The 24,273-nt window shown below is 34.7% G+C and overlaps 1 protein-coding gene across 1 annotated transcript in view; it reads left to right on the plus strand.

Annotated features, from left to right (window-relative positions):
- The window catches only part of CFAP47 (cilia and flagella associated protein 47), a 341,722-nt gene that overhangs the window by 269,260 nt on the left and 48,189 nt on the right, over positions 1-24,273 (plus strand). The window contains exon 57 of the mRNA XM_074929626.1: positions 5,172-5,267. Within this exon, the coding sequence (XP_074785727.1) occupies positions 5,172-5,267 (96 nt within the window). The remainder of the gene's footprint in view (positions 1-5,171; positions 5,268-24,273) is intronic.

Genomic DNA, 24,273 nt, shown 5'->3' on the forward strand with positions numbered 1-24,273 from the left:
ACCCTTTGTGCTTATCTTAGCTCAGACACTTATAGAAGCAATGTGAATTACTGCTGTGCAGCCCACCCTATTTGATGAGGAAGTAACAGATTATATAATCTTATGAAGTGTAGGTGTGTGTGGTATGAAGGTTTCCCATTGCACCTCATGGAGTACAGCATGCTTTATTCTAGTGTAAAGCGTGAGCTGGTATTCTGATTGGTACAACAAAAGCAATTATGAGAAGAAAATGGCTTTGTTAAGCATAAATCTGTGCCAGATAGCACAGTTTAGTTCTCTAATACTACTAAGTATTATTTGTAAAAAAGCTAATCTAATGTACTATTCACAAAATAAAGGAAAAGAACAATCAAACATGCACAATGCAATTTTATCAGAAATTATTTATAGAGCTTAAATATTGATACTAAAACCTAATGAATTGTGATGTTCTGAGAAACATTAGTATAACCTACATTGTTTAAGTATTTTAGTTAAAACATAGTCATCTTTCTAACTATAGAACATTAACTTGTCCCAGGGAGATTTTCAGTAATAGAGACAGTGCAGAGGCAACTGGTTTAGACAGTGAAAGACTGATGTTAGTTTTTAAGCATCAGATGATTTTAGTCTTCATTTTTCTTTACACATCAGTAGATCTGACATGATGATGATCATCTAATGTTTCTGTGATCTGTGGAATTATGAAAAGTTTTATTTGAAAAAAAAAAAAGAGTACTGTGATCTTCATGGAAGTAAAACCATACTAGTCCTTTAAAAGTCGTCTTGAATTTGTTAATCAGCTTAACATGCAATGTTAATTTTCTAATTTAGTTGCTGCTGGTGACCTGTAAATAATGTTTGTTTCTTTTTAATCCCAATAAGAGAGTTGAGTTATGCATTCAAGCTGTCTTCAGATGTGGTTGTGCATGCTATGACTTTCTCTCTGTATCAATATTTACTGTAATTCCTATTTGCTTCTTTCTACAGGAAGAGAAATTTAGTCTTATAAGCAAAGTCATAGATGCACAGCTTCAGCTTAGTATTTCTGGCCCTTACATACCCTGGGAAATAATTTCTGTAATGGCTATATATTTAGTTGAACTTTCATGTTCTCAAGACATAGTTTACCTGAAAAAGAAGCAAATAGTATTTTAATATACTAACTCTGATACTGTGTATGCCATAGCAATGCAGATATGTTAGCCCAGTGTACAGTAAAAGCTAATTAACTTGTTTTTTTCAATATTAAGAATGAATTTGCATCCCACAAGGCTGATCAGTCTAGTGAGAAAGTTATCCTAATATATGATATTTCTAGTACATTTCCTTTCATACCAAGAACTGAACTTTGTTCTGAACTTGCTCTTACACAAATTTCCTTTTCCTTTTTTTTTTTTCTGTTTGTTACTTGTATCAGTTTGTTAATGAGATGTCCAAAACTGAACGTTATTTCAAGACCATTTACAGTCTTAAGTTATGGAGAAGATTTGATCTCTTACCCATTTTGTGATGATCTACACTTTATATTAATGTGTTCTGACATAAAGATCTTATTTCTGTCCTCGGATCTCTTGTAGCAGTGCAAGAATACACATGTAAAAGTACAAGCTAATTAGGAATGATAGTAATTAAGAATGATAGTAATATCGCTTCAGACATAAAATAGTAAACTTCCATCTGAATTAGTTAAACACAAACATTTTAGTTTGAAATAGAAAGTAGTCGTAATGTATTCCTTAAAGAATAACAGCCTAGTCATCTTTAAACCTGTTTTTTCCTAAAAAATGTTAATCCAAAGAGTAGAAATGACCCTGTCAGCAGGTAACTCAAATTCACGGAAGTTGAATCCATCTGAGAACAGCACTTAAAACTCTAGGTTTAGTAATAAAACCCCCAAACTACTACCATTTTGAAACCTCGTAACTGGTATTTTAGCATTAAAACAAGCAATTTTTTGAAATGTCTTCCTTTAATCGTGTGCTGGACTCCTCATGCTCATTGGTGGTATTATTCAAGGCCAGAGAGGGCAGAATGGAGAAATCAACAGAAAGTAGTGAAATGTTTGATTAATCTTGATCTTTATAAATTGTGTTTCAGACCATGTGCCACTTTTTAAGAGAGTTAAACAAGGCAGCAATGAAAATAGGGCATCTCAATTAAAGTGTACAAGCAATAAATATAATTTATAGATTTACTTAATGCTTTAAAGAAGATTACAGAAGCTATCTGTATCTTATTATCAAGTAATATTCCATAGACAGTTTCTGCCCTAGATAGATGTGAAATTATGTTTAGAATTGCACAGCTCAGGAATTAAAATAGAAATTAATTGGGAATTGTCATATCTGGAGCATTTCTGAAGCTGTTATTTGCATTTCTGAAGCTTTGTCAAACCCAAGAACATTATTCCTCAGAAATTATTCTTTCTATGAATTTTGACTGATATTGTAGCACAAACAGTCCTTTATTTTGGATAATTATAGAGCAAGTAAAACTACCCAGCATACCATAATTTGTGATGAAGGGATGAAATCTTGGACCTCCTAAAACTTGCTGTTTTTTCACTGAATTTAATAGCAATGAGTTTTCTTCCTTGGATTTAGATACATATCTGTGGCTTAAATTTGCAGCTCTTATAAGCATTCATAGCTACATTAAGATTACTCATTGGAGTAATGTCTATTTGGCAGCAAGTGATTTTCCCCAATATGAGCCAATGATTTTAGCTGCAGAATATGCAAACTCTTGTTACAGGTGGTTCAGTGACCATTTGTACTAGTTCAACTGTTTAAAGTTGAGTGTTACTGCTCTTCTGTAAATACCACTATATAATATTTCTACTAATCTTTTATGGAATCAACTCAGCTGATATAAATAATTGATACTACAGAAGTCTCCAGTGTAAACCAGATCCCATAGAGTTCACCTGTATAAGAATTGTCCCTAAATATTAGTGGTTCGTTAATACCTATAATGCTTTATTTTGGTTCACATGGATAATTTAATTTCATGTTTTCAATAGGTCAAATGTATTTTTAAGTTTCAGGAAAAAAGTGCAACTGTTTTTTAGAAGATACTTACTTTAAGTTTGAAGACCCATGATTAAATAAAAGATTAAAGCTACAGTGATAATTAGGAATTGGATAAGGGAAGTATTCTTTCCTCTTGAATCCAGTGTTATCTGCATTATCAAAACTGATATCTGTGGCAGTGTATAAGATTGCTTTTGGTAAAGGTGTGTGCACAGTCATATTAAAACTAATGTCTCATTGTTGATTATTAAAATTTACCTTATTTCCAATAATTATAGTAGCTTGTCCATGTCTTTTTCCATGCAAAGACTTCCAAAACTAGGATAGCCACTTTTTAAATGTGCATTGCAAAATGTTTTCAAACTGCTTTCTCTGACTTTATTATGTAGCTCAACTAAATGCTCAAAGACAAGTCTGCTACTAACAGTTATTTTTCTTTCAGGCAAATACATTGGACGAAGTATTATTGCATATATTTAAGTCAGTGTTAGAACAAAGTAATACAAATGTGAAGAAATCTATTTTCCAATCATTTTGGATGTGGATAATCAGTTTAGAATACAAATGCTAACATCATTTGTGCTGATTTTAGCATCATTCAAACCATGATGTTAGCTACCAATTAAAAAAGGGCACAATAAATGCACTTCTGAACTGATAAATGTATTTTTGAAACATCCTAAAGCATAATCTAGTGCTTTTAATTTTATACAGTGATATTATTTTTAGAGAAAAAAACCCAAAAATATTTCCAGAGGTTAGTTAACTAGTTTTGTGAAAATTACTTTTTAGCTGAACAGCTGAACATATAGATAGATACAAAGAAAAAAATAACAGATATTTTAAACTTTTGAAAACATTCAGTAGGGGAAATTCACAGTATTCAGCTTGTTTGCATCACGGACAAAAAAAAAAAATAATTCCTTCAGAATAATTAGCAATATAGGGAAAGCTTTCACAATAGCCTCATTTCTGCCATTGCATTGTCTCAGATCAAGAAAGACAGCAATATAGTTGCTTTACTGATATATTAAAATGGGTGTGTAGGCTTTTCTTATGCACCCATCTTTTAATATTTGGAAAGGGCACTTCAGTTCATTAATTCCCCATAGACTGCAAATTTCATTTTGAACCTCCAAACTGGTTTCCAAAACCTGAAACTTTGTTCTTGAGGTGAAATAATTTTGATGCTGTTTCTCTTCTCACAAGAAGCAAGTTTGATATTTCCAGGAACTTCCAGGAATTCCAGCTTTTCTTTGCCTTCCTAAACATCTTTGCTCATTAAATTCCTTAAAGCTATTTTAATTTTGTTCCATAACCCCAAAAGACACTATTGCCCTGGCTGTTTGATGCATTCTTGTGTATCATATCTTGCTGTCAGCAGTTCATCATTCAGTGCTACTATCCTTTAATATGACACTTTATTCGGATATAGTCCATGTATTGGGCTTAGATTATTGGAGTTAACTGCTAGATATATTTCCTACAAGGAAAATACTTGCATTTCCTGAAAGTATCGATTCTTTCAACAAGACACCTTTGACTACTGGAACAGCTCCAAAATCTGTTTATAAAATTGGGCTTCAAACCATTTTTTAATTTAATTTTTCATTTATCCACAACATTGACAGTAATCAGTGGAAACAATCAAAATAATGTCTAAATCTTCTGTCTCTATGAAGTAATCTGTTAGTTGATCTGCTAATTTGTCATAAAGTAATTCTTGCCTGCAACTGTTGCAATATGGCTAGTTCTGAACCCCTTCTCACACTTTTCCTTTACAAGTTTTGTATCACCATGGGCTTTCTGGGCCATTTGATTTTTTTAATCCGGAAATCAGTTTATTTTCTAAAGTCTATATGTTGTTTAACTAAAAAAAAATATTAAACTTTGGGTTTTCTTGATGGTAAGTTATCTTATAATAATTCTATTTAAGAAGATCTCCATGTTATATTTTGGGTCATCACAATGAGAAAAATACTGAGAGAACATTTAAGCAAAGGGGAGAAAAAAAGGCCCATGCACTCCCATTTGAGCATATACTTTTTAAAAGCTCTTTCTATGAAGCTGTTCTACTAGGGAAATTGTTCAATCAATTTTGACTTAAAAATGAGTTTCCATGAATTATTTTTTTACTTTTTTTTTTTTTTTTTTTAGATCAGGAGCAGTCCAGTTGTCATGTCAGTGCATCTGTCCTATTCAGGTCCACAAGTAAGGAATCTGTTTTCCATCTTCTGCTTAAACAGTCACAAGGTATGTAATTTCTTGAGTTTTACTTTGAATTTTTTACAAACTGTGATCTTTTATGGTCCCTGAAATCTAGAGTGTGTATAAAATTTGGTATTTCAATGACTGCAACTCATCAGTTGATGTTTTGAATATGCCTCCTTATGGAAACAAGAATTAGCCCCATGTCAGTGAAGTAAGTTTGTTTTTACTCAAAATAAATAAGTAATAACCAGAGGTACATCCAGTAAAGTTCCTCTGAAGTGTGAACTGTTCATTTTTTGACAATTATTTTTCCTCAACCCTGCAATGATTTTCTTGGACTTTTGAAATCAGATTTCTTTTATAAATAATGTCTTATTTTCAACCACGTCATGTGTGATGTCAAAGTGATGATTATGTGTAAAAGAAACAAGAGGAATGCAACCTGACCTTATAATAGGAGCTACGAGTGTGAGATAAAAAGGGTGAATGAACCAATATAGTAATGCAGTCTTGACATATTCCTAGGAATGATTTTGAATTAAGAGATTAAATCCAAGTAAATATAGTTGTTTTTTAGGACTGTGAAGATAAGTAACACCACTATAAAAATGTTTATGAAACACTAGATAGAAAAGCATCAATTGTTAAAATTAATAATTCAATTTAAATTGAAAGGCTACTTAATAGCTTTTTAAAATGATAAATTATGTTTTTGTAATAAGTGCAAATGAGTACGCTTGAAAAATAATCTTTTAAATATATTTAAACCATTATCAATACTTATTTTATCAATTTATAGTGCAACAAGTCACAGTTTCCTAAAACCTGGAGTACCAGAAAGGAAAAACATATACTTGCTAATAAATTTATTTTTAAAATAAAATCTAGTTTAAAGGATCAGTTAAGGAGAAAAGGAGCAGGTAAGAAATTCCAAAAATAAGAGTTAAGCATTTATAACTGCTTTTAATTTTTACTGAATTAACAGAAAGCAAAATATGAAATAAACTTCACCATTATTTGGTTCTAGATATGCTTAACTTTCTCTTCAGACTTGACAGTCCTTTCAATGTTTTTTTCTTCTAAGATAGTTTTTCTGTTGCAAATTGTTTTCTGTATTTTCTTATGCTGTTCCTGATCATTTCAAATGTGACAATAAAATATAGAAACTGTAAACCTGAATGATATAGAATGAATTAAGCTATTTGGTTTAACTTTTATAACTTTTAGGTGACATTGCTGGTCACATCTGATCTGAGAAAGGATAGGAGTGACTTGCCTTTAGTGTTGTAATTTTACCAAAATTTATTTATGACTTATGATAGCAATTGTTTTATTCGATTTATCCAGTGGTATAGTAAAGCTTGGTTTACCATAAAAATAGAGTGTTTTAATCATTACAAATTACTAACTGCTGAAGTATAGGAGATAGGTCAATTTCTGTGTTTATACAGAATATTTAAATATTTTTTCCTAATAATTATTTCTATAATTACTTCTCAGATATGCTTTCTAATTTCAAAACACACAGATAAATTATCTTAAATCATTTACCAAACAAAATAATCTTTCTTGCTAGTATCCCCCACAAACATATGTGTCTGTTTAATGTTACTATAGATACCAGAATAAGCCATACCATGTTTCTTGAAGAAATAGTATTTATCTCAAAGACCTGGGTTAGAAAAATGAAATGAGGGTGACTTGTTTTCAATTTCATTCAAAAATTTGCCACATACTGTGATTTTCCTGAAGATGTACTTGCCACACCTTTATTTTTGTAAAGGATGTTGCAGACCTTGCTGTTTCCAGCAAGGAACTGTTTTTGTTTTATCTCCTTGAAGTTTCCTATGCCTCAACAATATTTCTGGGTGATACAGATAGAAAAATTTAGAAGAAAAAGAAGATGGAAAAATTGATCTGGACATCATATAATTTTCTATATGTACATTTTACATGGGCATATATAAAAGTTATAACTGTTGTCATGAGATTGCATTTATTTTTTTTCATAGAAGCAGTAAGAAACTGTCCAAAACAATCTAATTCATGTACATAGTAAAACTGACAGAGTAATCACTTGACAGAAATATTAGAGTAGGAAAGCAATCTTTCCACTACTTTTTATTTTTATTTTTAAAATATTTTCATGATGTAAATCTTTTCCTCTGAGGATTCTGCAGCCCGATCTCCCTTGTTCGGAGGCCATAAAATGGGTCAATGCAGGCGGTTTTTTGCAACTGGTCTCATTCACAAGTCAGGGACAGGAAGCATGGCAAAATAATTTGTATGGAAAGACTCAGTACTCCTTTTTCCCTACACTTAACAGTGGATGAAGTGTGGATTAGATGCAGGTGTTACTGCTTTACCAGTGTTCCCAATGAGGAAAGAATACTTAGAAAATGTGCTGGAACAAAATATTAGAGACTTGATGGAATATGACTGCTAGATCATTTTATGAGCAACATTTATGCTTGTGGAAAAACTTTGCTTACTACTAATTAATTACTTGTTTTTTTCCTCTCTGGCTTTAAAAACTGAAGGGAGAAATTCAGAAATAGTGAGATAGGCTGAGAATCTCGGAATAATTTTTTCATTGTACTTTTACAAAAAATCCAAAATACTAGCCATGCTGTGAAATTGTTTCTCATGGTAGAGTATCCTTTTTTCCTGTCTTGGCTTCTCAGTAGCAACGTAAGTCTTTTGGACTGCTTAGTACTGTTCCCAGTAACACAGACTGCATTACTTCACCTGGTCCTAATACTGAAGCCGTGATCTCATTTTGCTTTCAACCTCCAGTCATTGCATTTTATGGCTTAGCTGATGTCCAGGTGGTCAGTAAGCCTGTCTGTGAACAACGTGGGGTACTATCAAACAAGAACAGTAAATGGGACAGTAAGCTGAACCTGTTTTTTTTGATATCTCTCTCTGCAATTCAGCGCAAGTTTTATATTTAGAAACTTCTATGTTTTAAAACTGTCATGTCAACTGTTCCACGTTCATCTCTTTTCCCTTTTTACTGAGATGTCTATGATTAGCTATTCAATTTTGCCGTCTGACTTTGCTTTAGTGTAAAATACATGTATTAACTCTTCCAAGCACTTATGAAGGAAAGATAAAATATATTCAATAAATATATACACTGTTAGACATTTTCCAAAAAGCTGCCTTCAGTGTTAAACCACTTTGGCCATCAGATTTGATATATTAAAATTCTGTGTGTGTACTTTGGAAGCACATTACTATTATGGATTCATACTTTATTCAACAATATTTTAGAAAGCATTTTAATATACTTTTTATGTCATGCACAGTCCACTATGATTGTGGATAATATGGCTTTTAAACTAATTTCACCTAAGAAATGACATAAATTTGGTTCAGGTCCTCAGGCCATTTCCTCAAAATGGTACGTTTCAAGACTTCATCCTTTAATTCTATACTTATTTGCATCTTTTTTTTCTTTCAGTAATTCTGCATGTAGAAACTGTTTTTTTGTTTGTCTTTTTTTTTTTTTTTGATGATTGCTTTTAAGTACTGAAAAACAATGAAACTAACATACTTGATTTTTCCTGGTTGTCTTAGCTCCTAGGAAGGCTCCATCTCTTTTATAATGCTTTCATTATCACCAAATGACTTGAAGAGCTAAAAAAAAAAAAGAAAAAGAGCTATAAGAAATACTTCTCCATTCTAGCAGAGTATTTTGAAAAGTTGTTGGAAAATGTTAAGCCCTTTTTCTTCTTCCATGTTTTAAATGTATTCTGTGACCATGGTTTGGTCACTCACAACAAGCAGAAACAATTTTACACTTTATAACTTACATCAGAGGTTATGTCAGGAAGTAGTCAATATTCATATAATGGATCCTGTAGGAAAGGGACATTCAAGCAATAAAAAGACTGAATGACCAGGTACATATGCAATACTATCCTATTTTTATCTTTATAAACAGTTATTAATAATGAAATTAACTGGAGAAGGTGGTGACACACACACACACACTGAGACCTCACTGCAAGGAAAAATGAAATGTTAGGATAATTAAGAGATTCACTTGAAAAAAAAAAAAGGTGGTTTTCTCCTTTTCGGGGTTTTAGATTCAACATTTCCTTTTTGTTTGGCATGCATTTTCACAAGGAAACTGAAGGAATTAGAGTTCCATTGAAATGCTGGAGGATTCAGGTGCCAGATTTCCTTTGAACTTCCTTAGTCTACATATTTTTCTGTTTTATCTATTTGAGTCTTCTTCCTTGTGATGAACTTTTACTACTTTTCTTTGGTTTTGATTTTCTTTCATTAGTGTTATTGCCTCCCTGAATTTTCCCCTTTAGAAACTATCAAGTTTCACTTTTCTGAGCAAAACTGTTCAAAATGTGAGTAGTTCATAAGCTGTGGTACACAATTACTTGTGCTACACAAGATTCTTTCAGGAAGTGTACAGCCTAGGATCAAGTCAAAAGCTGCCTCTGTCAGTGAGAGTGACCTCTAAAGCCCATGGTGTAGATGCTGGCATATGGAAAAACAAAGTTCATGATTCCCTGTTTAGGTTTTCTTGAACATCTTCTAGATAGTGTAAATAACTTCTAGTCTGGATTTATTTGTGAGGAGGATTTTAAACTTGAATGTAGAGAGATTACTTTTTTATTACATAGTGGCCATAATAAATAATAATGAATTTTAGCACCTAATTTAGGAAAACAATTTGAAAATTATGTAAAACTAGGTAGAGCAGTTTGAATTGAACCTGGGCTGCTCTGAAACTTACCGTTGAAGTTGTTGGTTTGAGCTTTCTCTTCCCCTGCTTTCCTTTTTACTGACCGAATAGCTCTACAGCATGCTGTGTCATGGGTATGTTAACTGCATCAAGACTGGGTACCATTTATGCAGACGACTTTGCAGGTAGGTGTCAGACATCTGTCTGACTCTTCATGTCTAGGAGCATGGGACTGGTAGGTAGGTTTCCTCATAGATGGAGAAGGAATGACATCAAAGGAATGAAAGCGAGGAGGCAGGCAGTCTTCTGAAGACAACCATCAGTGGCTCCTACTGATACTGTTCCTCAAGTGTAGTTACACTCAGCTCACAAGGCTGCAACGCACCTTTTCCTTCTATTCTGCTGTTTCTCTTTTTTAGGGAAGGGCACAGTTTAGTAGACCAGGTTTTGCTTTTTAGTGTTCCTGTTTTTTACCCTGCTTCTCATTCTGTTCCTGCTCCTGAGATGCTGTTAGGGCTGGCTTCCTGGGAGGGTTAACTCCTCGATCAATTCAGTGCACAAAGGCAGATTTAGCTCCAGTTCCGCTATGTTACTATGCATATAGGACAGTGGCTGGCTGATTGCAGACTGTATCTAGATGGGAAGTTACTGGTTGTTGGATACCTAGTAGAAAAATTTATGGCCCACATGTCCTTATCACCAGTCTGTCAGAGAAAGTTTACTGACAGGCTGTATCCCACTGTAAATTGGTGGATTGTCTCTGACTGATGGAGGTCCCATAGAGCTGGTGGTCTGTCAACCAGGAGCTTCACGAGAATATTGTAATATCATCTTCACTGGAATCATCCTTTGAGTGAGAGACCTACCTGTCCTCCACCTTGGGGTTATGATATTCTTTCCTCACTGGATCACTTTTGGGGTGTGCATCTTTTACTGTACACAAAGAGACTTTGCAAGCAGGATTTATGCAGTTTTAGAATACACAGCTTTGTTTTATCGGCTCATACATGCAGTAGGTAGATAACTGGGACTAACACACTACTAGGCTAGGTATTAATAAGGTCAGTATTCCCAGTGGGACATGGGATGTATCTTTGCTGCCCACATTGTCATCAGTCATCTGGGGTCCGTGATGTTGCTGAGTTCCAACCTTCTGATTCTTTGCTTTCTTTTCATAGAGTTTTTATATTTCATTTTAGTAGTTTCTTACTGAGTCCTTGAGCTGCTACTACTATTCTATTTATGTTTTTACCTTTCTTATCTTGCAAGGCTTAGGTATATTCTCAAATCCTACCAATTTTCTCAGTAAAATCAATTCAAAGTTGTGGTGCTGTGCTGTGCCTAATTAGGCTTTGCATCATAGGCAGGTGAACTGCTACTCAAGATTACATATGCATTTGAAGAACTTATTGTTTATGCCCACCAGAAAATAGCTGCCTTCTTGAACACAGCATATGCAAGACAATGACTTTTCTTCTTGGTCATCTTTGGCCTATCTTTATGACTGTTGCCTTGTTTAAACCTTCAGCTAGCATTTTTGCTTATTCTGTTATCTCTAAAGTGCCATCATGGCACTCAGAAGCTTCTACAGATGAAGATTTGCTTTGTGAGATTTAGAGCAGAAGGGAAGGTATGGGACCCCTTCCTCCCTCATGTGCATTGCAGTTTCATGATTGCTGAATCACCCTGGCTTACCTCTCTCAACCAGGTGAAACCATTATAAGAGAGTGGTGTTCTCATGCTCTAGCTGGCAGAGGAATAGGCTTTTTTAAAGAGGGTGTCAGTACTGGGACATGACATGGCAACATGAGTGATGCAGTCTAAGGCATATATATCTCCAGAGAGATATGCTGACAAAGTCAATGCATTCCTGCTTGTGGCATTCTGGAGTGCAGGTTGTCTCTACTGTCAGCATGGGAAGCCTTGGAGAGCTTTCTAAAGCCACAGCACATCTAAGACTCCTCACGTGGAGAAAATCAGTAATCAGCACAGACATTTTTGTGTCACGTTTTAAGGCACTCTGCAAACTGGCCACGTGAATGAATAGTTGGGGAATTTGTGCTCAAAAGTATTACAGGAAAGTCTAGTTACAGGCAGTGGGAATTATAGTGTTAATGAGTGATGTGCTTTTCAGCACTGAAACAAGTGTGCTTGGTATGTTGGTACATCAAAACATGAAATATTCCAATACAATAAGCAATAAACCTTAAAGATTTTTCTTTGTACTTTTGTGAAATATCTTCAGGCCATATTTTACATATATTTATGGGGCCTGTTATATGTACTCTTTTTGCCTTTGAATTTTACTTTCTTTACAAATTATATGCTGTGGACATATCTTTATGTTTCTGGAAACCCAAGCAACTGTTTTAGTGAAATAAAGTTAATGAAGTGAAAGGCAGCACTATAAGAAAAAGCAGAAAGTCTCTCTTACTGTTCTTTTGTAAACAATCCCTTGAGTTGAAGGAAAACAGTACATTCCCTTGACTATATACAGAAGTTATTTATCTACTTCAGCATGCTCTCCTGATGTTGTGAAAGGAGAGAGAGGAACAAAAGGTATTCAGGATGCAAATAAAAGAATGGAAGACATCAGAAACCCAACTTTTGCATAGCCTCATGCAAATCCACATAAGACTTCCCATGCAGATTTATCATGGAAAGCAGATTCTCAAGCTATAATTGTCTCACAGATTTAAGCTAGACCATGCAGTAGGTTTCATCAGAATCTCATGATTTGTTACTGAACATCCAGAGTATAGCACTTCAGAGCATTTAAATTATGCAAATTAGCCTCAGGGGAGGCTGTTATTTCACATTATCTTAGCCTATTTCTCTATTTAAAAATATCTGCTGTGTTTTAGAACTTGATAAGAAATTATCTCCTTCAATTTCAATAGAGCTAAAAAATGAGAAGATAATTAATTCGGTCTTAGAATAGCATATTGCTGCTAATCTATTTGATAACAGCTGTGGATGGACAAGAAGGAGCCAGAATGCGTCCTTGAACAAGACAGAACTCCTTACTTTCTCCCCTCTCCTTTTCCTGTTTCTTGCTTCTAGTCTTTACCTGTTTAGGTGATAAACCCACTGAAAACTCCAAAGACACAGATTTGTTTCATCCTGTAAACTAATCAGTAAATCTATGTCTAGCTCTAAATTGGCTATAAAAAGTAATCTTTTGTTTCCAGCCACACATGCACAGTGGGGAAGTTATCAGCAGTATCACATAGTTGTTTATTGAGCAGCTGAACTAAAGAAGCTTGATATTCTAGACTTCTGTCTTATATCCATTTTGCCTATCCTCCTCTGCTCCTGGAACAGCACGTCTCTGTCCCCTGTTAATTCATCTTTGCAAGACCCTTCCACATCCATGCTCCACCCCAAATATGCACTGAAGACTAAGTTTCCTCCCTTCCCCAAACCAGCTAGTAATTTTCTAACTGATAATGACTGTTAAGTCTGCTGTAATTTTTCTTCATTTGTGTTTCTGAGTTGACTTTCTCTGTCCAGCTATTGAGTTCCACAAAGCATTGGAGTGTTGGACATTCTTGTCTAACTTCGCTGAAAGTGGACAGAAGACCGAAAAAGAAATGCTGCCTGCGTGCCTCCCCGCCCCCCCCCCCCCCCCAAAAAAAAAACAAAACCAAAAAACCAACAACCAAACAAAACAAAAACAAACAACCCAAACCAAAAACCCACAAATCAACCCGCCCTACTGGCATTTATATTAATAGCAAAACGTATGGAAAGATGGAACAATTACACAGATCTTTTTTCCTAAAGAGGCTGAAAACAATTATAGATTTCTTGAAAACATTACATTAATATATTGTATTTTTAAATAAGGACGTATCTGTAGGAAATAAATTGAACCTTATGGACAAGCACTTTTAGAGTCAGCAGATCATGATAAAATCTGCTGTTTTTCACAAGATGGTCTGAGAAGCTGAGGGAAAGAAGAGCTAGTCGGTTTGAACTTAATGTCTTTTTTTTTTTCTTTTAATTACTATATTTTATCCAGGAGAGAAAAGAAAATGTAAATATTAAGTAACTGTCTGGGGCACAGATTTTATTTTAAAGCGCGAATGTTAGAAGGCAATATTGAAACTGAGCTTTCAAGATTGAAGTTTTATGCTTTAAGAGTGCTTGATAATTACACTGTTGAATTAATGTTCATTTTTTTCCTACATTAAGTTTTTCTAGAACTTTTTTGAAAAATGTTTGTATTGATTTTTTTTTTTTTCTTTTGGTCAATGAAGAATGGGTCTCATATAAGACAAAAGCCAAGGAAAAGTAAAATTCTATATACTAGGCATTCAGTAGTTAAACAACAATTTTCAAACACAGTGGTAGCAGGATTCTCAATATAGTGGCTCACGCTTTAAAGCCAGTGAACCCTTAAGGTTTTTCTTAATCAAAATTTGATTTAACTAGCCTGCAGGAGCATTGTGTGCTTCAGTTTAATTTAAAAAGTTTTATTTCCCAAGCGTTAAACTTTTCATATATCTATTTCAGTATGATGATCCCTGCTCTGACCCTTTTTTTCTCATCCAAAGTAGCAGCAGGGTTCTTAGAAGTCCAGGCTCCAGTGCCAGTGTGAGGAGTCACTGGACACAGGTATTTAGAAGACAACTGTAAGAGTTTATTGCAAACCCTTGGTACTCAGTGTAAGTGCTATATTGAGGGACTGTGAACAGCAGGGATGTGTCTGGAGTCTCTTTTGGAATTTAGTGTAGTGTAGCACAGCGCCTGGTATGTTACACAGGTGTCTGTATTTTGTATTTGTGTAAAACCCAATCACACAATAATCAAACCCCAAAAATCAAACTTACACAATCAGATCATTCCATAATTAGCTTGCCAAACAATTAACCTTGCTTCTCCACACTTTACAGAGCTCTGTGAATTCTTTTATCTAAGTTCTCCACTTACAGTTCTACAACCATCTGAAAAATATATATTTATGTTGCTTTCCAACAATGTATCTTACACTGCAACTTCAGATGGAATTACATGAAATTACATCTCAATCTGAATTGCAGTCAGCAAGGGATAGAAAGTTGGTTATCTTTTTTAGTTTGGCCACTAAGTCCTCAGGACTAGTTGTCTGAATTGGTTAAGAAAGCTGTCAGAGTGTGCTGGGCATGCAGATATGTATTTTCTATTTCTTGGTGAAGTCAGTGTTTGCTGGGCTTTAGTTAAGCAGTATACATGGTATCTAGATCCAGAATTGTTGCCAGTAGCAGAAAACAATCTTGCTGAACAAGGAAGGAGGTTTATTTAACATTTAAGAGCGTCTATGATGTAGTGAAAGTCTTAGTGTGCTTAAAACCAACATGAACCTCAGACTGTGACTTTGGGACCACAAAGGGTTCTCTTCTTCTGCTTGAGCCAAATCTGAGCCAGGGGCTTCTCCTGTCCATCCAGCAGCCAGGCTGAGCAGCTATTCCTGCAGACAGACCAGCAGATGCACACACAGAGTACAAACACTGACAACCACACAGATCAACACAGAGATCAGTGCCTTTACCAGCACACTCATAAAAACAACCAGCACTCACGTAAGTACGAACAGCACGGGCAGCCTGCTGCAGTTGCTGGTGACTGACTGATTAGATTTAACTGTGCTGTAGGTACATGCACACACCTATTGATGCCTTAACACACACACCCCCAGATCTCTTAAATATTAGCATAGATTTTCAAGCTTCTCTGGTACTTGTGCCCGACTCCCAGGCTCCTTATCTGGTCACTGACTCAGACCTTGGGTCTTTCTGGATGCTGGTCTGCTCCTACTTTCTGGCTAGTCCAGCTCAAAGGTCACTAGCAGAACATACACATATGCTCACTCACTCAGCTCACAAATAATGTGCATGTCTGATTGTCTCTTGAATACTAAGACAGATTTCAGTCTGTGTCCTCTATGCATTCTCAGTCTGTAGGCCCTTAATCTGGTTACTAGTCCTGACCATGTTTTTTTCCAGGTGCTGCACTCTTGCTACCTACTAGTCTGACTGATATGAGGTAGTAGCTGACACCCAACCACTCACACAAAACACTGTTCTCTCCAATGACTGGTCTTAGACTTCATCTCTCCAGTAGCTGGTACTCAGGCCTCATCCTATTTGCTGTCTAGTCCAGTTTGAACTTTGCTAGTGGCCAACTCACACAGAGGCTCAGAATAGGGAGTGTACTTACACAGAAGATAGATAGATATAGGATTTAATAACAGTATATGATAGCAGTCAAATCTGAGGCATTGTCAGACAGCTTTACTGGCCAGCACCCTCTTTACATGACTGGCATCTTTTATTCTCTTTTACCTTTATTCTCCTGTGCTTGTTCCTCCCTCATCCACTTTGGTCTTTCTCTTTTCCCTCCTGTGTTCTCTCCCCTAAGCATCCCATAATAAGTTTTATACACACTTAAATAATATGTTTGGCTCTGCAGTAGGGTATGTAATAAATTGAAATAATAACTGCTAACAATTGCATTCAGAAGTCAGGCCAATTATCCATGATAGGGAAAAATGCATTTGGTTTGTTCAGTTCTGACTGATGGATGGTGTTCCTGATTCAGTAGCGTATCTGAGTATGTTTAATTTCAGGTGTGTAAGACAACCCATAAATAGCAAAGAATTTAAATTTAAGCATCTGCTTCAGTTGCACTGAAATTACAGGAAAGTAAATGTGTATGTTAGGCGTGCTATTGTGTGAATTGAAGTGGGATTATTTGTGTGTTTAATTATTTTGATAAATACTTTAGTATGCCAATATCTATATGTTCACCTCAAAATATATATATTTTTCCTTGTTCACAAGATGTAGCCTGGATCAATAATACTGTAACTGCAGTTCTTGACAAATGGGGTCTTTAAAATTGTTCTCTGTAGGAGAGGAATAATTTAATTAAAATGAACATCATATTCTTAGTACTCCACTGCTTTAATTCTCTTCCCTAGATATTTTGTCATAATATTACTAAGATTAACAAATTATTCAAAATATTTTTTTATGGGGGAGATAATAAATTATTCACATTCTTATTAAAAATGTATACCTTTCACTAACCAGGGAGAATTGCGTTCCCTGATTTACTTTTCTGTCACAAAGCCTGAATGATTAGGCAGGGACTATTTTGATTTGATAAAGCCACTGGGATTGTACCTGCCTGACTATTTTTGCTAAAAGAACGTGTATCACTAGTACCTCTTTCCTCTTCATATAAGTCTCAGTAAAAACTGATTTATCTTTCTCTTCTACCTTTGATGATGCATACAGAACCCTATTTTCAGCTTTCACAATATTTATGTTGAAACCTTTCCTGTTTACATGAAGATCAGGTTGATGCCTTCAATAATCAACATTAGTAATGATCTTGAATCTTACAGTAATATTTAGGTTTAAGTAATATTTATTTCTTTAAATGCATCACTGATAACAAACTAAAAAACCACACCCAAAACCCAAACCAACCCAGGAAAAAGAGAGTGTGGGCACTACTGCTGTGTTTGCTGTGTGTGAAAGAGAAGGATGTACTTTAACTGTAACTCAGTCTTTGCCTCTATTTTAATGTAAGGCTTCTCCTGCCTATAAATGATAGTATATAGGTCAACAGAGTGGATTTTGATATGAAGTATAAGACATAATTTGGGTATTCTTAAGGAAACACCAAATGAAGATTTATGTTACAAATAGGTGAAAAGTGTTTGAATCATGACCTCTATATTACAAGGAATAATACCTCACAGTCATTGAAGCATGCAACACAAAATTCTTCACTGGACATTAGAGTTTATGTTAAGAACATACATACGATGCTTTATTACATTCATAGTCACTTGGTCTAGTATCATCTTCTGCTGCGTGGAGGGAAATTTCTTGCTTTACACAGTAATATCTTTTGAGATGACAACACGTTTAAAGGCTTATGAGAACAAAGCTGGAATAGTGTTCGACTGTCTGGGTCACTTCTTTCTAGGACATTAATTTTACCTAAGGATTTGACATTTCTGATATTACTGTTAATATGTTAATTTTAGGTGAAACCTGTATTTGCAAAAATAGCTATAACCTTTAAAATTTGACTAGGTAATGAAAGTGCACTGATACTTAAGTACTTCCCGCCCTTGCATGTTGTTAAGATACTTGATAATTTTATTTTCAAAAATCTCCACTTACTTGAGGGAAGGTATTTAACATTGTATTCATTTTAACCCAGAGAAAGAGGTATACGTGCACTAAAGCTTTCCCATACTAAGCTATGACTGTTTCAGGATAAAACCTAGAGGCTTGAAAGGCAAGCAGATCCTCTTTTCTCATAGCTGTTTGGTAAAACTTTTGAAAAATAACTTTCATACAAAGTCTAAAAGGAAACTTAGAATGCAAATTATTCCATTCAACTGTCTAGAAGTCCATGAAACTTCCTGATGTGACTCAGTTTCTTTTATCTGTAAATTAGAACTATTAACTTCCTCTTTAAGATGTGAAACTCAGTCTAGTTAACATATGAGAGTTTTCTGTAATAGATGAATTTATTAAATGCAAACCATGTTTTGTGATTGCCTTGTTTGCCTGCTTGTGTTAACATTAAATATCTTTGTTTTGTACATTGATGTGAAAACTAGAGTATTACAACAACTTTTGAGGTTGAATTGTCTTTCTTCTGATTGCTTCACAAGCACTGAAAATCCCTTATAAATTATATCTTTTTCTTCTTCATACAGATATTAAGATAAAACAAAAGTTAGTAGCCCATAAGAATTTGTATCTATTAATTATGGGTAGCACTGTCTCTCTGACAATGAATACCAATAATGTAGGCAATCCCTGAGGTTTGCTACCATTTTTATTACCTCTGCTATGTACAACCAGCAGAAACCACAAGCTGAATTGTATGAGTCCTGTTAGAGGCTGTTTCAGTTCCGTTTTTCTAGCCATTGTATAAAATCTTCTCTTTTCTCTTAAACAAGAAAGTAAGAAGTTGGTTGTTGAAAAGAACTTATTCAGGCCTGTATGAATAACACATTAAATTTTCTACATGCACAAACAAGCAATTCAGTTTTATCACACACAATAGTGCAAGACCACAATACACAACATAATAGCATGTTAGTAGCTGTTGAGGAAATGTTGGATGATCTTGACCTTTCCGGCTTGCTTTACATCTCTTCAAGTGTAAAATCACCAGTAGTATCCTATTAGTCTTTTATTCTTAGTGATTTGTCTCTTTTCCAGATCAAGAATGAATTTCTATGTTCTGTTTCTTGTATCCACAAATTTACCTAGTTCTCCCATCTCTGAATTAAGTGGAAATTCTTTTTCCCCTACTTTTTGGTACCTCTTCTTGTTATTGATTAGAGAAATGCAGGGTTTTTTCAAACTTCGTGGAGCCTATTTACGTACAGAGTCCCTCCATCTGGTATACAATGTTAGTTAGCCTGTGTTGCCTTCTACAGGTGTTGTTCATCTTTCAATACAAGCATGATTAAATGATTCTAGATGAGTGAGAGATTCAGTGATTCCAAATTATTTACCTGACTAAAAAGAATTTTGGTGGTAATTCATTTGTTCTATCTCACTAAAACCCAGAATTCCTGTAATGAAGAGTGTTGTCTCTCACAAGAAAAAGAAGGGACTGAAAACAGGTCAATGTTATTCAGTAGCCAAATGTAAAATGAAACTTGTTTTTATCAATGAGCTTAATCAACTCTCAGAACAATTCTCAAGGAAATGTGGAGGATTCACTATCACTGGCAAATTTTAAATCAAGCAGATGAGTTTTTTCTAATTAAGTTCTCTTGTTCCAGAAGAGCTATTGACACTGAACCTTGATTTTTCAAATGAGTTCTGAGAAATCCTGTGTATTTAGGTCAAGGTAGATGATGACAATGACTGAAATGTTTAGCAGTGAACAAAAATCTAAAACCTCTGCAGAGTTCTGGGTAGGTAAACATTCTTTAAAAATGCTTGTATTGGCTCAATGAAAAATAGCAAATGATACATTGAAATTTCTCAATTAACATTTTCAGAATTTCCATTATATTATTTTGCTTATCCTTTTACTGCTTCAGGATGAACAAGGGCAATAAATCAAGTACTGTCAATAGATATGGATTGTACAAGCTTTCTTTTCTTTGTACATAACTGTTGCAGTCTGTTGCCTCTGAAGAATCATAATTTTCTTTTAAGTTTTGTGATCATTAGTCAAGATTTCGAATAATGAAATTAAATTTGGAGATCCAATATATTCCCTCAGAAAAAGATATAGATTGTAGAAAAAATGAACTATTTCTTTTAACTTTTCTAACCTTTTCTCCAACTTCTTGCTGCCATGTATCGCAAAATAAACCTTTTCTTTTTTTTCCTTTAAGTTGATACCAAATGACAGTTTGTGAAGATCAGTTCACTGTCATCTTTATATGCAAGGATTTTTTCCTCCACCTTTTCTTCAGTTGATGCCTATGACAAACAGCTATTGGGAAAAGCTTTGTCCCTACATTTGTTCAACTTTTGACTGCAAATCACTTATGCATTGAGCTGCTTTAGAGACTGTTCTCAAACATATGGAAAAGCAAAATGCCTTAGATTTGAAGGCTATCTGCTTCTCATTTTGACAGATTTAAAAATGGATAATCCTAGTTGATTAAGTCACTTCCATGAAAATTTTCATTTCCAGTTATCTCACCACAAGTTATTGTCAGTGGAAGTTACAGTAACGGACCTAAAATGTCTCCTTCCTATTCCCGAAAGGTATTGTTTTCCATGTAGTTTTATTCACTACTGTATTTCAACTAAATTTTTAAAAAGAGTCAGCAACGGTGATGATTTTTTTTCCTTCCTGAATCAAAAGAAGAATAACTTCTCTTTCACTAAGAACTAAAAATGAGCTGTTTGTACAAAAATAAGTAAAAGATAAATTGTAGATATTTGTTTTGTATTTCATATGAAAATGTTGGTAGTCGTCTTGTGGATTACAAATGATTTTCATTTCTGGAATCACACAGATGTTCAGGGTCTGCACCTCTGTTCAGAAACACTTCAGCTCCCATTTACCATTGAGTCATCCAAAGCCTGTCTTCTGTGTCGGTATGATTCAGAATCATTCTGACACTGTCAAGTAATTTGGCTTCTTGATCCCTTCCAGAATAGCTTATTCCCACCTTTAGTGGCATCTTCCTTCTCTCTACTGGGCTACTTTACTTGATTTTTTTAATCTTCTACCATAGCAAGTTTTTCCAGTTCAGTTGATTTCTGTCATGTCTGTTCTAAGCATTTTGTCCTTTTCTTCTCTTTCTGGAGGTCTCCAAGCATATCACTCTCTAATCCTCTCTGAATTTAAGAAGCCACCAACTCATATATTTATTGGATTTTTAGAAAAATGACTACAGTTTGCTTTAAATTAGGACTACAGGGTTAACTTTAACCTTGTTCACACAACAGGAAGCAATGCACAATCCCCAGCCAAGAACTGCTAATTGTCTTTATGGCTGGAAGCTCATGCCACATTTCAGCTACTGCTCAGGAAACCAGGAGAATTGTAATAAATATCTTATTAACCACAGGAATTCAGGGAATAAAATATTATTGAGACTTTAATGAAGTTTTATTAAAATTTAAATATGATTTCTATCTGTACCCGAGTCTGACAGGTGAGTAGCTATGTGCCACATTAACTGATCCAAGATGTGCCAGGTCTTTTAAGTAGGGTTAAATATTTCTGAAGATATATCTAAACTGATGTGTCCTTACGTGCTATGACTGAGTAGCAGAGATGTACATAAATAGCATGTGAGACCACACTGACAGTAAAACATGATATTGTGTAGACGTGAGAATTTTCAGAGCTTGAAAAAGAAATTATTTTGTAGTTTGAAACTTATGGACCTAAGACATGTACATACAGTATGTATGGGTTCTGTCAGAAAGCATTGTTAACAAAAGAACTAGTCGGGTTTGAATTACCAGTTTGGCTATAAAAATCAAAAATGTCTTTGAAGTAGAAAGGCGCTTGACAGCTCAACATAGTTTCTTGCTAGAGGATATTGCTGATGTTTTTCCTTTTACTTCCTCGAGGAACAAATTACTGTTCTGTGATAGTCTTGATAAACTCTGGAGCAGGTTTTGCGTGACCATGATAACAGAACATAAGATGTATTCCTTAAATTGTCATGATGGACATATGATTTCTGCCCTCTGTATGAAGCCACTGCAGTTAAATCATTGCTCACTCCTAGAACTAATAAATCCAACAGCAGTGATATTCAGGCCATTATTTGACTTCATTTTTTCCTGGACCAAGGAAGTAATCAAAATGACTTGCTAATAAATGTAAAAGAAATGAAGCTTCTTTGTCTTCTCTGAGGAATTTTCTTTTCCTACATGTAGCTTTATAAACTGAGTCCTGAAACCTTGTTTTCAGGGTGCATGATGTTTGTTTTGTGTTTTTCACTGTCATTATGAAATGTTTTGGTGAAGGGGACACCTTTTAGAATACTTCATGTAAAGACCGAACCCTCAGCTCTAAAATCCTTTGTTCCACCTAAGAATTTTGAGTGTAATCTAGAATTGTCTTTTGTATTTTATTTGCTCTTCTGCTTTGTAGGTAGGAGCTTAACCATATATAAGCTTGATTTCTTTTATTTTCAGGTTGAATAATAGGTGTAAGTAATTTCTTTAGAATGTTTGAATCTAGAGATTATCTGCTGACAGGGTTCAGGGGTTAACATTGAGGCTGGCATTGCCACATATTGGGTTTTAGGACATTGCACACAGAACATGGTGGGCAAGAGGGTATGTAAGTGGAGCAAAACTACCATTCATAGTCAACAATAACACAGGAGAACGTCTGTTAACATAGTTAAAATTGTTACACAGAAAACTTTTTCTACTATCTGCCCTGTTTATCTGGTGTCCCTCTGGGTCATAAACTTAACAGCATCAGTCCTTCCCAGGGGCAGAGGTTGGATAGAGATGTCAGAGGCCTCTCAATGCCACAACTTCTTTGCTTGGAGGGCTAGTAAAGTGTTCATTCCTCAACAGTTTTGGGATCTGGCCGGATTTACTTTTATGCATTATCTTAACAGAGTCTGCATAAGTGAACTTTGTCTTTACCGGTTCTCAATTATTCAGTTTTCTATTCTCTGCTTTATCTAAACTGATTTAACAAGATTGTATTCATGTAGTGACCATTGTGATTTGTATTTAGAGTTTTGGATGTCTGATACCATCCTGTGTTTACACTCTTGCAAACAATTTTTTATTCTAGTATCATAGATAATTCAGTCTGCACAGATGTTTACTCATATCTCTATAAACTCAAAATATCCTAAACCAAACACGATGGCTAAACAATTACTATCATAAATGAAAGAAGCTAAAATCAACTTATGCCAAGCCAGATCCTTAGACCCTGACTTGTAAGGCTGCTAAAAAGCCTTTTAATTGTAAAGGAAAGAAACCATATTTACTGGGTTACAGAAGTGTTCTCTTCAGTAGAAACAATATTCCTACTATGGGAAGTATTTAGCTGTGAAATACATGTAGCATAGTGTGAGTTCTGTCATTCACAGATCTACTGGTTTATGACACAAGTCAAAATAATGTGCAAAAGTTATTTTTCAGGAGGGATTCTTCCTACCAACTTTGGTCTCTTGAGTGCTAAGAAACCAAAAAAACCAGTGCAGAGCTCAATGCTGCCTTACTACAGAAACCTGTAAACCTCAAATGATGAAGAGTATAAATATTAAGACTATGAAAATACATAACTCAGGAAACATATATAATGTGACTCACAGCAGAGAATAGTAGCTAAACTGACTGTTTCAAAAGTTTATAAACTATGTCAAGGAAACAACTTTGGAAAAGGCACAGTGTTAAGCAATCATTCTATCCCATCCCATTCACTTACAAGAGCCTGTTGGAGACCTACATATATATATATGTTTTCAGTTAGTCTGCTGTATGAAATGTGATATGTCTCCTGGAAACTTGTAACAAGCAGTACAGTTTTTGGTTGTTTATAAAAAGTAGAAGGATGTAACACCACCAGTGTCATTACTGATTTCACAACATTTTGCAGATTTTGATTAAAATCTCCCATAGCTTCAAAACTTGACTGTCCTTTCAGAGATCGGACTAAGAGATACATATATCCAAGAAAAGTTTAAAATGAAAGTAAAAATATATCTGTCAAAAATAATCAGATATTTGACATATGTCAAAAATTCAATTACGTCTGAACTGAAGCAATTACAGTTTCCTTTTGACCATGGACTCAAGACATTTTTGTGTGTGTTTGGGCCTAGAAAAAGATTAAGAAAAGGGGAAGCTGTCA

This window comes from Athene noctua, chromosome 1 (assembly GCF_965140245.1).
Source record: "Athene noctua chromosome 1, bAthNoc1.hap1.1, whole genome shotgun sequence".
Lineage (NCBI taxonomy): Eukaryota > Metazoa > Chordata > Aves > Strigiformes > Strigidae > Athene > Athene noctua.